The sequence below is a fragment of the Salminus brasiliensis genome, chromosome 20 (genome assembly GCF_030463535.1).
Source record: "Salminus brasiliensis chromosome 20, fSalBra1.hap2, whole genome shotgun sequence".
Classification (NCBI taxonomy): Eukaryota; Metazoa; Chordata; class Actinopteri; order Characiformes; family Bryconidae; genus Salminus; species Salminus brasiliensis.
The window spans coordinates 21,910,931-21,929,235 of NC_132897.1; the positions used below are offsets into that span (position 1 = coordinate 21,910,931).

Below are 18,305 nucleotides of genomic sequence, written 5' to 3' on the forward strand. Positions count from 1 at the left end.
AAACAGTACAAATAGAAAAGTACCAAAAAATTGAGCAAAAGCAAAATAGTGACTCAGCCACTGTCTTATGAAATGTGTCATGTTTTTTAATGAATCATAGTTTTGCTGCTTGAAAAAGCACATCATTATTCCATGGCTTTGCTTTGTGGGTTGACAGCTGGCACAGCTTCATTAATTCACTTCTGTGATTTCAGAGCTCCTCGAATGGTGTGACTGTGGGGACCCCGAACACAGCCGTCATCACCATCCTGTCCAACGACAATGCCTTTGGAATCATATCCTTCAACTCAGTAAGACACTGATCGCTCTTATGTGCTTTGTTCCTCTGACAGCTGGTCAAGTGGTTTAGCTTGTTTCAGTTTGCAGCAGCGCAGTGCTGTTAAAACATTGTAGAAACAACAAGTTATAGTTTATATGGTTATACTATTCACTTTATACTTATTACTAAAAATAGAGACATTACATTTGAATAGAAGCTTCAGATATTGATTTAATGAGTTGCCCATTTGCCATGTCCTTTAATAATAAACTAAACATTTCCATTTGCTTTATAAATCATATTTAAATAGTATTGGAGATGTATGATTTATAAATAGAAAATTTGTTGTAATTTTTGTATTGAAAAAAAATGGTAAAACTAAAGGAACAACTGATGCTTGGAAATAATGTGACATCCCACACACCTTATCTCTATGAATCAGCTTTTTTGTGAAGATATTTCAAAAATATCTTCATGAAAAAACTAAAACTAAAAATCTTAATTTGTGACATTTTTGACATTTTGACACAATGTGAATCGGGCAGTCGTTCTTTACGCTATTTCAAACTCTCGAATGGATGAATGGACTAATAGAAATGCTCCAAAATAACTTGGTATCAATTATTTTTACATTGACTTCCATTGAGAAAGTTGTTTTTTCCCGTCTCCTGTAAAGTTGCTGTTTTGGAGAAACAAGGTTTTTGTGCAACAGCGCTGATATGCTTTTAACAATAGCTTCAAAAGTATCCAGACAGAACTCACTAAAATAACTGCCTTATGTTAAAAAAGTTTCTATGAAAATCAAACATTACTTGGAAAATTATGAGAGGCGGTAAGGTGTCCCCAAACTTTTGACTGGCATTGTACCTACACCCTAAACCACTGCAGAGCAACAAACCCTGTGGCTGCGGAAGACATTTGTTCTGGGATACAGCTGAGAGGGTTGCCACGGCGACTGCTGTCCAGAGTTATTTCTACATGTTTATTGAAGGGCCATTAAAATCGCCGGGGGGAGGGAGAGGGAGGAAATGAGGCTGGTGGGATGGTGGGGGGTTTAGAATGCCTGTGCTGAGGGGTCGCTCAGGTGGGAGCCTGCGGAGGCTGTTGGGTTGCTAGGGTGAGTAAAAATACACACATGAGCCCTTTACTGAATGGATTAACTTGTCAATGAAAGTTTGAATGTCGTCATGGGAACGGAGCCGCCCCATCTAATGCTGGGGAGACCTCTGCCTACCACTCCCCTATATTTTTCAATCAGGAACTTTTAGGAATTAGTGAGTTTATTGAGTTAGCAAGTAAATCCAAGCAAAATAAATACATTGTTTAATTTTGGCTGCTGTAAAAAATCTGATTATCTCTTCAATTGTCGGGTACTAAAAGCTATTGCATTGTTGAGATTGTACTGAATGCACTGAATATGACCAAATTCATCAGGAATTCCATAGAATTTTTTTATGGTGTTATATGGAGTGATTTGGTATATAGTATAGATTAGGGGTAACGACTTATTGGATGTTGGTGATAAATAAACAGTTGTTTTTTGGCTGCTGCATGTATACCAACGTATTTAAAAAAAAAAATTTTGGCCAAAAGCTTGTCCCTTCATTTTTAAAATTATACATCTAGTGTGTCAGGCATCAGCTAAATATGTAGATGTATAAATAATCAGTGTAATAACACAATGTGAGACAGCTATTCAGAGCTTTAAGTGCTTCAAATGTCCAGATTTTCCACTGTGTTGTGACTCTATTAAATTTAAATGTTTGTCCACAAACACACAAACACAACTTCACAAACATATGAAGTACACCAAAGAGACACGATGATGAGCATTAAATGTAAAATTCTTTCTTATTCTCGTTTCTGCAGACCAGCCTGATCACAGTGGAGGAGCCGAAGGGCAGAAACCAGTATGTGCCTCTAACTCTCATTAGAGAAAAAGGAACTTATGGAAGCGTAACTGTAAATTTCGAGGTGAGTGTTAGAAATTCGGTTTTGGGCCATGTCTGAAATTAGACATAGATTTTATTTCTCTATTCTAACTCTGCACTGTCCTGCTGATCTGCCGTGTTGTGAATGCTTTAAACTGACAGATCTTCGGAGGGCCGAACCCAGCCAGTGAAGATTTGAGTCCTGACCGAGGAAACCTCACTATTCCTCCTGGCCGAGCCGTTGTGGTCTTCAGTGTACTCATTCAAGATGATAAGGTGCTCATCACTATTTTGATTTTCTGTCATTAGGCTGTATTCCATAAAGCATGTGAGAATATAAACACTCTTCTAAGGTCAGTTATGTGAACTGAAGAAATGTATAGAGCCTAGTCCAGCTCCACAACTGTCTGTGTGCCATCCCATTTAAAAAAGCAGGTTCTTCAAAGGGTCTTTAGTAAACATAACGGTTCTATAAGGGTTAGATTGGAAAATGTTTTGCAACTCAGTCAGAAGTTAGAAGAACCCATTGTTTTTCGAGGAGGCAGAAATCTAGCGTCCAAGTGAGAAGCCCTACTTGCCACCCCATAGCTCCAATCCCTGGTGCACATTTACCTGCGGTTTATCTTTTCTGAATATTTGAATAACCGTTATAACTAAGAAGAACCTTCCTGATGTTTCTCCTTTATTCCAGGTTCCAGAAGATGATGAGATCTTCACAGTGCAGTTAACAGGAGTGGCAGGAGGTGCCTTACTGAACCCAAACAGAACCGCCTTGCAGATTAAAATCTCTCGTAACGATGCCCCTGTACGCTTCTCACAACCCTCGTTGGCTGTGCCTGAAACTACGGGCATCATTAACCTGACCGTTACCCGTGGCAGAACAGACGACGGCCTCCTCATTGGCTCGGATGACAGAGAAGTGTCTGTCGCTTATGCCATAGTCACGGGAAATGGAGCGGCCAGCGCCACGCTCTTGGAGGACTTTGTGGACCTCCAGGCTATGAGGATGGTGGTTTTTCCACCAGGGGTTCATGAAAAAGTGCTGCACTTCAACATCATTGACGACAGAGTTCCAGAAATTGCTGAGTCCTTTCAGGTGCTTCTCCTGGAAGAGACTCTGTTGGGTGATGCTGTTCTGACGTCTCCCAGCTTCGTGCAGGTGACCATTGAGCCGAATGACAAGCCGTATGGAGTGTTATCCATCAGCAATCCACCTCCAACGCAGCCGGTTATAATTAATGAGGATACAACCGCGAGGTGAGTGGGTTCAGAATCAGCTCATTTCTAATCCAGCTAGGTTGTGACATCATGGACTCACCCATGGATGCATTTGCATATGTCCAACTTAATTACCATGATGTTAGCATGCCGACTTTCGGCCTCATCCAACATCATTACCACTGTGTTAGCATGCTGGCTATGGGTCTCGTCCCACTTAGTTACCATGGTGTTAGCATGTCAACTTCCGGCCTTGTCCAACTTAATTATCATGATGTTAGCATGCCGACTACCGACCTCGTCCAATATCATTACCACTGTGTTAGCATGCCGGCTACGGGTCTCGTCCCACTTAATTACCATGGTGTTAGCATGCCGGCTACGGGTCTCATCACACTTAATTACCATGGTGTTAGCATGCCGGCTATGGGTCTCGTCCCACTTAATTACCATGGTGTTAGCAAGCCGACATCCGGCCTCGGCCAACATGATTACCACGGTGTCAACATGCCGACTTCCGGCCTCGTCCAATATCATTACCACTGTGTTAGCATGCCGACTTCCAGCCTCGTCCAACATCATTACCACGGTGTCAACATGCCGACTTCCGGCCTCGTCCAGTATCATTACCACGGTGTCAACATGCCGACTTCCGGCCTCGTCCAGTATCATTACCACGGTGTCAACATGCCAACTTCCGGCCTCGTCCAACATCATTACCACAGTGTAAACATGCCGACTTCCGGCCTCGTCCAGTATCATTACCACGGTGTCAACATGCCGACTTCCGGCCTCGTCCAACATCATTACCACGGTGTCAACATGCCGACTTCCGGCCTCGTCCAACATCATTACCACAGTGTAAACATGCCGACTTCCGGCCTCGTCCAGTATCATTACCACGGTGTCAACATGCCAACTTCCGGCCTCATCCAACATCATTACCACAGTGTAAACATGCCGACTTCTGGCCTTCTGGCCTTGTCCAACTTAATTACCATGGTGTTAGCATGCAGACGTCCGGCCTCGTCCAACTTAATTACCATGGTGTTAGCATGCAGATGTCCGGCCTCGTCCAATATCATTACCACTGTGTTAGCATGTAGACGTCCGGCCTCGTCCAATATCATTACCACTGTGTTAGCATGCCGGCTTCTGGCCTCGTCCAACTTAATTACCATGGTGTTAGCATGCAGACATCCGGCCTCGTTCAACTTAATTACCATGGTGTTAGCATGCAGACGTCCGGTCTTGTCCAACTTAATTACCATGGTGTTAGCATGCAGACGCCGGCCTCGTCCAATATCATTACCACTGTGTTAGCATGCCGGCTACAGGCCTCGTCCAAATTAATTACCATGATGTTAGCATGCCAACTTCCGGCCTCGTCCAATATCATTACCACTGTGTTAGCATGCCGGCTACAGGCCTCGTCCAAATTAATTACCATGATGTTAGCATGCCAACTTCCGGCCTCGTCCAACATCATTACCACTGTGTTAGCATGCCGGCTACAGGCCTCGTCCAAATTAATTACCATGATGTTAGCATGCCAACTTCCGGCCTCGTCCAACATCATTACCACTGTGTTAGCATCCCAGCTACAGGCCTCGTCCAACTTAATTACCATGATGTTAGCATGCCGGCTACTGACCTCGTCCAGCATTGCTGCTGTGGTGTTAGCACACCAGCCTTATCCAACATTGCTACCTCAATAGTAGTAGCCAGCTACCGGCCTCCTCCAGCAACACTAGCTTGTCCAGCTAATGCCTAGCATAGCATTTTGATTTATGCATGAATTCAGATAATCCCACTGCGCTAGCAAACCTCTTTTTAGATCTTCATGGCCATAAAACCTTTGCAAATATTGTGCGATCAAATAGCATGATATAACGTTAGAGACAGCATCGTCAAGGCCAATAATTTGCTTTAGCTAGGTTACTATTTTCAAACATACTTGCTACAATTGCTACAGTTACGCAAACCAGTTATGATTATCTATCACTAAAATTCACAAACGGGACAAAACAATACCGAGCTGTTTCTGTGAAAGTCAGAGTAAGCCATCTGTTCATCCCCATTTTTATTCATTTTTTGAACAAGCCGCCTCATTCAAGGGTAAAGAGCTTCTATACAATCTGAATCTGTTGAAGGCCAGAGTGGGGCACGGTAAATTTGCCAGCTTAGGAACTACAGGTGATTCATAGGGTTTAAAATAACCTGCAGTACCAGTGCATTTGGTTTTAACTGTGTTAAAGAGAGATCGCATTAATGCGTTATTACCATGTTAGCTTCGTCAGTCCTAGTTGTCATTCGAGTTGCTCAGGGACACACCTGCTTTAACATTTTGCATATGTTTATAGCCCAAGATATTAGAGAGGCGGGAAAATAGTCAAAAAAACTGAATTTAAGCTGTTTTTGGACACAAAACCATGCCCAAGGACAATAGTATAACACATGAAAATGCAGAATATGGGGCCTTTATTTACTTTTTTTTTTCCTCTGAAGATTTGAAGGCATCACCATTGTAAGAAATGGAGGAACTCATGGTCTTGTCTCAGTCAACTGGACCATAACACGGAACTCCACAGATCGGACCCCTGTCACCGCTGATCTCTTTCCAGCCTCGGGAACTCTGAGGTTTACAGAAGGGCAGATGACGGCCATTCTGCCCTTAAACGTCACCCAAGATAGTCTCCCTGAAGAGACAGAGGCCTTCCTGCTCAGACTGATCCCGGCCTCTGTACTGGGAGGGGCAGAAGTGGACGAACCAATGGAGGTAGGCAGGGATGGCATTATCATTGTGCTCTGGTTCGGTGGAACAGCTTTATTTAGAAGACAGATCTATGATAGGCTGTTGTGACAAAGACATGTTTGGTGTCTGTAGTTAGTTTTTTTCAGGTTTGTACTGGTGGTAAAAGGCTAACATAGCTATTAGCATGTGCAGTTTACATACCTATGTAATGGCACAAACTGTACTAAATTGTATCTAAAATTGCTTAAATGTTTTCTAGCACTGTATGACTAATATTATGTATAAAAAGGGACATTTGTTGTTACATTAATAGGAAATCTTGACAGATATAACAATTTTATGAAATTTATAGTGAAATGACAGCCCTTCTGCTCCCAGTTGGTTTGACCAGATTATACATGTTGTGACATGTGTATATATACAGCACACGCGTGTGTGTGTGTGTATATATATGTGTGCACACATATGTACTGTATATACATACAGTATCCCTGCCTGATCCTGGGTGGGAACAGGAAATCATGTAAGACGCAAGTCAGCATCTCCTCTATTGAAGCCGAACATGTCCCACAGACCCAGATTCAGTTTCCCCGCAATTTCCCGTCAATAGGACTGTGAAAAACTGTTTTGGGATCAGAATTCGTTCCCACAGCCCATCTGGACGGCAGAGGATGTGGTCTGAGCAGAGCCGTTTGGCGCAGGGACGTCAGAGCACTGCTGGTTGTCACCTGGGTGTTCCCTTCATGTGGTTGTGGCGGAAAGTAAAGCCACCAGAAGAGCGCGGCGCAGTGTGTGAGCGTGTGTGTTCCGCTCTTCAGAACTGGTCTGTCGCAGGTTTAAGTCCTGATTATGTGTGAAAGGAGTGGGTAGATCCAGCCCTTGTTTACGTTAAAGCCCTTAAATTGCAGCAGTGCATAAATGCGGTAGCTCGCTGCCACTGAGCTGGCAGAGCGCCGCCACGCATGTGGCTGACAGGACTTGACTCAGCACCAGTGCAAAGACTGGATTTACAGCATGTACACGTCAAGACTCCATAAATTAGCTGTGAAAAATCATCCCCGCAATCGCAAAGCAAAATATTGACGGAAGGCCCTCGTCTGGCCCAGATAACGCCTGGATGAATGACTGAGGGGGTAATAAAGTGGCTCGTGAATGCTATTTTTGTCTGTAAGGTTTAATGAAAGAGGAAGGATTACTAAGATTAGCAAGCTTCGAGTTTTTATGCAGATGGCCGTTCGTGGTATCTGTGTGGAGGAGAAGGCACAGCAGAAGCTCTGGCTGCGATTGCCAGCTTATATGCTTCCAAATGAACACAGTTGTGATGTACTTCCTCACCCCAGCAGCCGGATACATGGATATACTCTTTTAGTTTTGCACTGGAGATACAATGCTAATGTAACGAACAAGTAATGGAAGCTCCCTAGCCACATAATCTCAAATACACTCTTAAAAATAAAGGTGCTACAAATGGTTCTTTGAGTGATGCCATAGAAGAACCACTTTTGGTTTCATGAAGAACCGTGTTTGTCATAGAGATGTGTAAGTGTGAAGAACCTTTTAAAGACCCCAAAAACCTTCTCCTGATGTAAAGGTTCTTTGTCAACTTTTATTTGTGTGAGTGTAGACTTGCTTATGTAGTTTTTAAAACTATGAATTTTAGTCATCTCCAGTTCCCCGTTTAGTAGTTAGGACTCTAGCAGCGCTGAGAGGCTAAAAGCTAGCATGTGGTTCCTCCACGTCACTTAAAACGAGCCTGTATTTATTTTTTAAACTGTCACTAATACACCATAACATCATTGTATGTGTAACATACGTAACATGCTTGGAGAAAAATGCTAACTGCAGTTTGGACCTGTGCAGTACAATGGTGAAAATTTTAGATTTTAGATTTCAGTTAATTTGAACAGACAATTGTGCAAGTTCCAGTTTGTTCCAGTTCTAGTGCTGTATAGCGCCCCCTTGAGGTAGTTAGTACAGCTTGTGATTAATGAATTAAGCAGTAAAGTGTAAATGTTGGCATGGTAAATATATTTCCACTCATACACAACTTTAACCTGTTGCTAAACCAAACACACCACAAAACACCTGTGCCTGGTGTCTGTATGTACAGCATGGTCTGTATGTACAGACAGACGGAGGAGGGAGTTGACGGTAAATAGCACAGCCTATATTAGAGGCTATGTCATAGACGTTGGCTTCTCATATACATTTCAGTTCCAGCCTAAATGAGTCTGCAGTATTGGACATGCACTAGCATCAGAATTCAGCTGCTGCATCATTTAAGGTGGAACGTAAATTTAAAATAAGACACTGCCTAATAATCGTCTGAAATCTGCACTTTCTGTGTGTTTTCATTGGCTATTGACGGGATTTGTTCAGATTGAGTTGTTGACCAGTATACATGGGTCAGAAAAATCATATGTTTGTTATGCTCCTGGTCTGAATTGAGATTAGAAGGCTAAACCACGTCTGAGTCTGTGCCGCTCTCGCAATACTCGATTCTCCCTCCAACTGCCAACCAGCACAAACTGAGAATCGTGGCTAAAGTCTGTGTAAAGATTTGGTAGTGTAGCCCCGGCTTAAACCAGCTATAGATCCCGCAGTACCATACAAATCCAGTGGCTTATAGTGTAAGGTTTCTGGTTGGCACTTGTTCTTCTGCAGTTACCATAATTACCCTAATAGCGTATACCATGTATTATTCGTCTGCAGTTCTTTTGACTCGAGGATGCTATTCATTAAAAAAGTGTACATGTCTTGTTAGCTACCTTGCTAGATAATCTAGATCTTATCTGACTGACTACATTTTGGTTTAATGAGCAGTGTCCGCTCGCTATAGATAAACCATTTGAAGCATTCTCTCCCTCGTCCACAGATGGTGTTCTACATCCAGGACAGCGATGACGTTTACGGTCGGTTCGGTTTCCATCCCAATGAGACCCAGAGCATTCAGAGCCGCCCTGACGTGCGCTTCCTGTCCCTTAGCTTCCTGCGTGAGGGGGGCACTCTGGGGGAGGTGCGTCTGGCTCTTACAGCCCTCTACATTCCTGCCGGGCCTCTGGACCCAACCAGGGCCCGGGGCGGTGTGCTGAACGGCACCGGCACCAACAGTGTGCTGTTCAGTTCGGGCCAGTCGAAGGTCCAGCTCATCCTGCCCATCCGCAATGACGCCTTCCTGCAGAACGGAGCCCATTTCCTCATACAGGTACTTGAAAACATGCAGGAAGCATTGAAACAAGCAGATAATGGATTATACATTTGATGGCATCCCGTAAATCACAAGACCAAATGTGTGTTGATAAGTAGAAAAGGACAAGTGATTTTACAGCAGGAAAGACTGATCATGCTCAGTGCTCATACTCGAGTGGCTTCTTGCTTTAAATGTAATAAAATGCATCTTCATTATCAATTAATTCATTTTTAAATGAACATTTTCAAGTAAATAAGTGCTTTCAACAAGTAGTGTGGCCATGACTGCCAAGCCACAGCTGTCAATCAATTTAGACCATAGCAACTTGATGAACTTTTGAGATTTTGTTAAAGTGAAGACCTTTTATTGATTTTTTTTAAAGTGGAATTTAATAGTCAAATATTTAAATACAAAAATCATATAAATAAAATAATAATATAAATGACATATTATAAATATATAGCTTTCATATTAACAACAGCATCAAACTCTCTAAGAGTGTCTAGTTCAACTAAATATAGTGGTACACAATATCTGAATATTTTGATATTTTGTCACAACATCAATGAAATGCAGTTAAATTAAATTGCAGTTAAATGACGGTGAGTGTGAAACTGGGTCTGAATACCTGATGGCCTGTATGCTGCTTGACGAAGGTCATTCTTTATGGCCCTTGATTGTGTGTCGTGTCTTCTTTGGGTCTCTCTTCAGACCTGGGAAGACAACCTTGAGTGTCCTAACAATTCATCTTCTTTCAGTACAAGAGTCTCTCCATCAGCTTGCCTGGCAATTAACAGTCTTGAACCATGGTGATGTGAGGGATTTGGGTTGTTGCCATAGGATTTGTGTTGCTGCCCAAACAAATAACCCCTTCATCAAGTAACGCTGAGAAATAAACACACAAAAAAAAAAGCCTGGCGCAGTTGGAACGGCTCAAGGGCTCCTTCAAGGAAACAGACAATATACAGAATAAACACACACTCACACGTGTGTGTGTGTGTGTGTGTGAGAGGTCACATCATGGGAATAACCTTGTTAACCTTCTAAGAGCGAAGTGTATCCATGGACACGAGGTAACTAATACTTTACAACCATATATTGATAAACCGTGTCAAGAGAGCATAAATAGCTTCGCTCTTTCTGGGTGGGTGTTATGGCCTCCCCTCTTCCCCTACCCTCAGAAGATAGCAAGCCCTGTGGTGTGTTAGCTACCACCAGTGTGTTCACCTGTCCAAGGATGCTGTGTTAGCAGCAGTTAGAAAACAAGCAGTTGGCTGGCTTCATGTCTCTCAAAGGAAGCATATGATAGCCTTCCCTGCCCCAGCGCTGGTAGCCTTGTGTGATAGTGGTATGGACTTGGAAACTACAGAATTTGGAGAAATTAATATTGAGAATTTAAGATCTGGACTAGTCTTAGCCTAGTTAGTCTTAGCCTAATTAGCCTATTGTTTTACAGTAAACTCTTAACCTGCCTGTCTTTTAATGGCAACGTGGCTGGCAGTTGACGAGGGAACCCCCTTAAAACAAGCAGACAACCAGGTTTTCTCTGTACTTTGTCGGTTTGGGGGTTTGTTTGTTAGTTAGTTTGTTTTATATACATTTTTATGGGATTTCATTGAAGGTAACTGCTTTTGTTGAGCAATTCTTTACCAAAATAAGGATAAAATCAAATAACTAATAATTACAAATAAAATGCCCACACAGTTTTAAACTTTTATTTTGACTGTTTGTGTCCAATAACTGGTATAATTTCGTTGTTTGGATCAGAGGACGCTGGTGATTTGATGATGGGAGAATATTTTATAACTTAAAGTCAAAAATATAAAGATACTATCAGATATTACTGACATGCTGGTGCAGGTATTAGATGTGTTGTCTGTTATCAGAGTTCTTTATTTACACAGTGCGTGTCGTCTTCTCCTCAGCTGGACAGTTTGCAGGTGGTCAACATCACTCCCCCCATTCCCTCAGTGAGCCCTCGCTTTGGAGGAGCCACCAACGTCTCCCTGCTGATCACGCCTGACATTGCTAATGGAGAGATCGGCTTCACCAGCAACCAGACGGTGGTGGCAGTGGAACCTGAGGAGTCAAACACCAGCGTGGTACATCACATCTGCTGTGCTTTAATCCCAATGCGATATGTCCATATGTTTGTAGACACATGCTCATCTAAATTATTTTCCACCACGGCCATTAATCTTCCCCCTTCTACCTTTCTGGGAAGGCTTTACAGTAAATTTGTAAGCATTGCAGGATCTTATTGCATTCAGCCATAAAACCAGTAATGGGGTTTAGTACTGATGCTGGGTTATTAGTTCTAGATTACAGATGCCACTCCCACTAATTCCAAAGTACTGCATCATGCCCGTGGCTTGAGCTTTATAGCCACTAGACTATTGCTTGCTTGTTATTGGGCATGGTTATCATAGGCTCCTGAGTGGCTGCTCTACTGTTTCCCCTTTGTTTTGGCAAGACTTTTCATTTAGGAGGCTATAGGAGCAATGTGTGAGCTATTGAACACCTGTATCTGCAATGGGTACACTGGAATATATTATAACAATTATGTCTTCTCAGTCCGAAAGCTATACATTACATTTACATAAAAAAACAAATGTAAAATTGTGTTTACAGGTAAAAAAAAAACCAACAGAACACTCTTAAAATATCTTAAAATAGGAATGAATAAATATGAATCCAGTCTACTGGTTAGTTTAATTACAGTTAGTACAACATCTACCATACTGTAATAAAATGTATATAGCGGCATAATGTATGACTAAATTGTGATTTTACATGTGTTTCTATAAGGTCATATAAATCCATGGCTAAAAAATAGATTAATGTATCCCACGATTATTATAATATATCCATGATAATTAAATAATACCTACAACCAAAGTGATGTTCGAAGCTTTCTTTTAATTTTGCCTATTATAATTATTTTTATTATAGTATGTCACACAAAATTGATGCCTAATTCATCACACATCTGCCTATATTATACATTTTTGCAGGTACAAGTCAAACTACTAGTGTTTTTTCAATTATAATAATAAGAATAATAATAACAACAACAACAATGCAATAATCATATAGCGCCACAATCCCAGGGACGCTCAAGGTCTTCTATTCCTTGTTAGCTACATTAGCATCATAGCTCCACTGCAAATTTAAAAAAGTAATCTTGGCTAATTTCAAATATTTGGACTAAAAGGAGTAAATTCTTCATTTTTCAAACATTCTCTTCTGATGTTTTTGAGCATGTTCTCACTCCTTTAGATTATTCTTCCCCTGAGGAGAGATGGGACAGATGGGCAGGCAGTGGTCTTCTGGAGTGTGAGGCCTGTCGGCGAGAACAGTGTGGATGTTACCAAAGATGACCTGTCACCGTTCTCTGGTTCAGTAGTGTTCCTGTCAGGGCAGAGTGAGGCGAACATCAGCATCACCATCATGGCTGATGGTGTTCCGGAGATCAACGAGACAGTGCTCCTTACTCTAGACAGGTGCTGGGCACTCTTATCTCTTGGTTGTGGTAAATACGTATTTGGTCTGTGTTTAAGTGTTCTGTGTATTTGAATACCTTTGGTTAGTTTTTATAGGATGTTTAGTTGCTTTAGCTTCATATTTGTTGCTATAGATATGTACAGTACCAGTCATGCGCTTGGACTCTCCCGATTGATTCAGCATTTTTCACGTGTTTGAATTGATGTCAAAACAAAAAATGAAAGGTGAAAGATCAGCATGAGTTAATGATCAGGAATGTACTATTTTGGATTTTGGATTTTTGATCCACTATGCAGAATAGTTCTGTTTGAATTTATGAATCTACAGAGAATGTGGCTAATGACAGCAGATCTGACTACAGCAGCCTCATTCGAAGTTGAGAGCCAGAAGGTAACATAGACATGGGAGCACCCTGAAACACTGGCAATCTATCTGCTCCACCATGCACAAACGAGACAGCCCCTGGTTCTTCAACCTTTATCTAAAGGGAAATGTTAATTACTTAAGCTAAACTAAACTAAGTGAATTTTTAGCCTAGGCCTGATGTTTGAGACTGTGTCTGAGTCTCGAGCATTATCTGAAAAAAAGGATCTTCCTCCTGCTGAGGCTTTCTGAATTCTGGGAACTAGTAAGAACATGACCTCAGTAATTGTGATGGCTCATAATAGGAAATGAGATCAGATTTAAGAAAGAAATGTCAACATAGCCTAAGGAACCTTTCAAATTGATGTTTCCTTAAGGAGCCCCTTTTTAACATAGAAAGAACCTCCACTTAGAGTGTCTTTCATCAGTGGTTAGAACGCTGAGTTATTGATCTCAAGCTTGTATGTTCGATACCCGCATTGTTAAGCTGCCTCTGTTGGGCCCTTGAGAAAGACACTTAACCCTCTGTGTTACTCTGGGCTACTGTAATGGGACTGACGCTGCACTCTGACCCCAGGTTTCTAAAGTGAAAATTTAATTATAATGAAAGAGAATAATGAGGGGGAAAAAGGTACATAGTCTAATTTTTGTTGTTTTCACTGTGAATAAAATGTAGAAATGTGTATCCAAACTTTTGACTGACTGCTTATGAGACAGGGGGAGGTTCTCACCCCACCCCCCCTCCTAAAAAAAAGAAACAAAAGAAGCGTAGCAGTAAAAGCTGAATGTGGCGACTTAAGCGCTGCGTTATCCGCCCTCTCTTCTGCGAAGACCCCTCTGGTATTCATGAGTTCTGACGGGAACGCTCCCTCTGCTTGCCTCCCACTCTCGCCTTCTGCAGGGTAGAGACTGCACGCTTTGTAGTGTACTTCGGGTGAGTGTACACTGGAGGGGCTCTGCCCTTTTGTGTGCTGTGAATCAACACTTTGTTGCGATGGACCACTTTGGACCATGCCTTAACATTTCGATTTGGGGGAAAGTCTCTTTCATCTGGGTGTGTGAAATGAAAAGAAAGGGTGTGTGTGAGTGTGCATGTGTGTGTGTGTGTGTGTGTCAGCGTGCCTGCATGCAAATAGCCTGTGCGTGTGTAAAGTGAATCAGTTGGGTCTGGCCTAGTGCTTTCTTTTCTCATTTAGCACCTAATTTACCCGCTCCCTTTATGCCCTGCTGTAAAGCCATCAGTGTTTGTATGCATGCGGCACATCCTCTGAATGCGTTTGTTTGGAATGCTGCTGCCTGTCTGGCCTTTGTCTGCTATTTTACTAATTATCTGAAGCTTCCAGGGTTGGCTCTTCCCAAGCCGAGCTCAGTTAACACACAGGACCCCCTGCCTGGGCGGGGGGAGGATAGTGTGCTGTCCCCAGAAGACAGGCTAACCACTTTACACTTTCCCAATTATTATAATATCCCTGATTAATGAATATGTCAAAGCTAAATGTGGGGGTATTAAAGGTATGGTGATGAGAATCTTTTTGATTCGTACGTGTAGGTGATTCTTGAATTTTGGGCTTTAAAAAAAATACAATATATAAGCAAGTATTTTCTTTTAATTTAAAGTAAAGACTTAATAATGGCCAATGAATTTCCTAACACTACTCAACAGCTAGTAATAGATGCACTTTAAACACATACAAATAATTCATAACCCTCATTCAATAACCCTTTTTTGGAGAAATATTGCCCTAATGGTATAATGAATAAATCTACTCTATAATCAGGAGTAACACATGATTAATTTACTCACTTTTCCACACATTAAAATATCACTCAAACAAGTGGTACCTTAAAAAAATCCTTACAGTAATCATAGACTGTAATGATGGTAATGGTGGAGATGATAATAGTCGGTAATAATTCCAACTATCCAACTTATTCAGAATATACAATATTATATATAAGTTGGGTAGTTGGTAAGATTACAGATACTAATATATAAATAATACATAATATAATACATAATAAATTCCATTAGTTGATCATTTTTTATAATTTTATTGGAGCAGAGAGGCTGCAAGGTCTGGGTTGGGGACAAGGCCAAAGTAGCAACATAATAATTTGTATTTGTTTTATTAGTAAATTGTTATTACCAGCTTATAACCTGAGAATTTACCCTAATTGAAGAATCACTCACGAATAACCTGTATTACATCAAAGCCTTATGTTTATATTGTAAAGTTGTACACATGTGAAATCAAGTAAACACATTATTATTATTGGAATTTTAGTGGATGTACAGAAATCTATCTTAATTATTCCACCAACAGATTACACTCCTGTCACTATAACTGTAGCTGTTTTTATTGTCGCAGGACGAATGTAGAGAACCAGATTCTGAAGCCTGGTTTCACCACCCGGGAGATCGTCATACTGGAGAATGATGATCCAGGGGGAGTCTTTGAGTTTTCGCCCGTGTCTAAAGGCCCCTGGTTCATTAACGTAAGAATGAAGTCTCCTGCTTGACACTTCAAGTACAATTGGTTCGCCCGTTTCTCCTTATGATCACACAACACACCAGTTACCTTTTCTTATACCAAGTACCCATTCTTTATTGAGCGATTCAGTGCATCATGATATCTGATTCTGAATGTTAAGAATTTCAGCACAATTAAGAATTATTGATACTGAATACATGAATGTGGCTGGAATTTTGTATATAATTATTTTTGCAGTTCAGATTTAGATGCTTTAAGGAAGATGGTTTATTCAGGATTTAGAGTGTTCTAGGAAAAAAATGTAATTATCTATTTATAGGTTCTTGGTAAATTCTCTGCTCCTAGATTTGATCACCACAAATTATTCATGGCATGACTTTTATTATAATTTTGTTAGAATAAAATAATTTTGTTAGATTTTTATCCTTAGTAGCTACAAATGACATTTCAGGTTAGCATAGCTTAACAATGCGTAGCCTCATAATAGATTAGTGTTATAGTGTTATATTTGCACCTTTAACATTCTGGTTTTATATGATTGGGAACAATTATTCCAGACTATTACTGGAATATAAACAATATAAAGTATTTGGACTTTTATATCTGAAAATCACCTGAGAATTAGATTTTAAGCCAAAAGGGACCACATGCTGTACTAAATAACATTATAATCAATATTAGCTGTAAGATTATGAAAAAATGGAAACATGTTTATTGTGGTGGGGAAACAATCCAGACCCAAGGAAGTTTTGCCAGTTTATTCGATGAAACCGCTGGACACCACAATTTTATGATGGTGATGAAAAAATATAAATCAAGACAATAATCATGCTAAATATAAGAAAGTCTAAATGAGGTAGAAGAAAATAAAGGAAATTGGGAAAGTGTCTTCCCAACTTCGCTCTCTTCAGCACTATCATGTTCTACTAACTGGTACATTATGATCCCTGTCATATATATATATATATATATATATATATATATATATATATATATATATATGAACTTTAATAATCTTTTTAATTATTATATTTCTGATTCTGTAATACCATTGAATACCATACAGTTGGATGGTCCCCAGATCTCTTACATAGCACTCCAAACCTGATGCAGTTTGAATCACGACCATGGTGTCAGTGCATCAGCAGCATATAGCAGTTCTTACAACCAACTAATTGAGCTGTAATTACAGGACTAAAAACATACAGTAAAAGATAACGTGTATCTGTGCTCTCTGCAGGAGGGTGAGACGGTGGAGCTGAGAGTGATCAGACAGCAGGGGCAGCTGCTGAACCAGCTGGTGAGGTATACAGTGACCCCTTCCGGAAACGAGGACTTTTACGGAGCTACAGGGATCCTGGAGTTCCAGCCCGGAGAGAGGGAAGTGGTGGTGGCTCTAGTGGCCAAACCTGATGGGTTGCCTGAGGTAAGATGTACTGTTGGGGATGTAAAAGCATGGCCATAGTAAAGTAGGCCATAGTAAAGTAGATCAGCGTGTTTTGTCCGAGCTTTCTGTGTGCTGTCTACAGAACTGATGAGCCATGCTGTCCTTATTGTTGGATGCACTGTGATAGTTTTCGTATACATATCTTTATACAGCATATTTGTCTGTTTTTAGCTGGACGAGATGTTTGCTGTTGTTCTCAGCAGCCACAGCACCCCAGCTAGTCGCCTGGGCAGCCGCAGACAGGTCAACATCACCGTGCGCAAGAGCAATGATCCATTTGGGGTCATTGAGTTCACTCAGCCGGGCTTCAGGTTCTCTATCAATGAGAGCAAAGCAATGGACTTGCATTCAGGTATGCAAAGGAACCTTTTACGTTAAAATGCTAACGCTGCTAATATTCGGAGAGCTCTAAGCATAACTGGATTGTGTCGATGGTCAGCCTTTTGGACATGAATCATTTATTGGCTTGTATGGTGCATTGCCTCATTTATTGACTTATATGGGGAGCTTTCCTTAGACATGAATTATTCAGTGTCTTATATGACTGTGCTGAGTAATATTGACATATGGTCTACTGTCACTCTCAAGCAGGCCACCTCTCTTGACGTTTGAGCTCTTTTGTTATAGCCTCTTACTCCATCATGAGAGGGAGGGGTCATTTTGGGAACGTGTCTGTCCTCTGGATCCTGGAGCCCACCTACTCAGGAGATGTTACCCCAGTGCAGGGGGAGGTAGTCTTTGCTGAAGGAGAGTACCTGAAAAATCTAACCCTGTACTCCAAGCCAGATGAGGTAAACACCCCCAGAATATGGAGCCCTTTTTAAAGATTGCTCCTTATTTTCTGTAAACAGTTCTAATTTTTGATCGATTCATAATTGATTCATTGAAGCTATAATAAATTCGAATCATATTTTATAGAAAGTGTACATATATGCCAATGGCTTTGGACTTTCAGCAGTAAAACAAGAACAGTTATTCATATATATTTTCGTATAGTTGTAATGTGCCACAATTTGCACTATGTGGACAAAAGTATTGGGACATCTGCGCATTCATTGTTTTTTCTTGACATTTTCTGGGGAAAAAAACGCCTTGCATTAGGCATGGTGCCAGTAGGTTCAGGTTTTCTTCTGCAGGGAGTAATTT

General features: G+C 41.1%; 1 protein-coding gene across 3 annotated transcripts in view; it reads left to right on the plus strand.

The window, feature by feature from the left end:
* The window catches only part of adgrv1 (adhesion G protein-coupled receptor V1), a 187,865-nt gene that overhangs the window by 27,687 nt on the left and 141,873 nt on the right, over positions 1-18,305 (plus strand). For 2 of the 3 annotated variants that reach the window (XM_072664705.1, XM_072664707.1), the window contains exons 4-16: positions 195-290; positions 2,129-2,233; positions 2,353-2,466; positions 2,882-3,447; positions 5,917-6,187; positions 9,039-9,368; positions 11,279-11,455; positions 12,633-12,856; positions 14,122-14,154; positions 15,590-15,716; positions 16,953-17,138; positions 17,331-17,511; positions 17,787-17,950. In XM_072664705.1, the coding sequence (XP_072520806.1) occupies positions 195-290; positions 2,129-2,233; positions 2,353-2,466; positions 2,882-3,447; positions 5,917-6,187; positions 9,039-9,368; positions 11,279-11,455; positions 12,633-12,856; positions 14,122-14,154; positions 15,590-15,716; positions 16,953-17,138; positions 17,331-17,511; positions 17,787-17,950 (2,574 nt within the window). The remainder of the gene's footprint in view (positions 1-194; positions 291-2,128; positions 2,234-2,352; positions 2,467-2,881; positions 3,448-5,916; positions 6,188-9,038; positions 9,369-11,278; positions 11,456-12,632; positions 12,857-14,121; positions 14,155-15,589; positions 15,717-16,952; positions 17,139-17,330; positions 17,512-17,786; positions 17,951-18,305) is intronic. The other variant, XM_072664706.1, reaches the window with a different exon arrangement.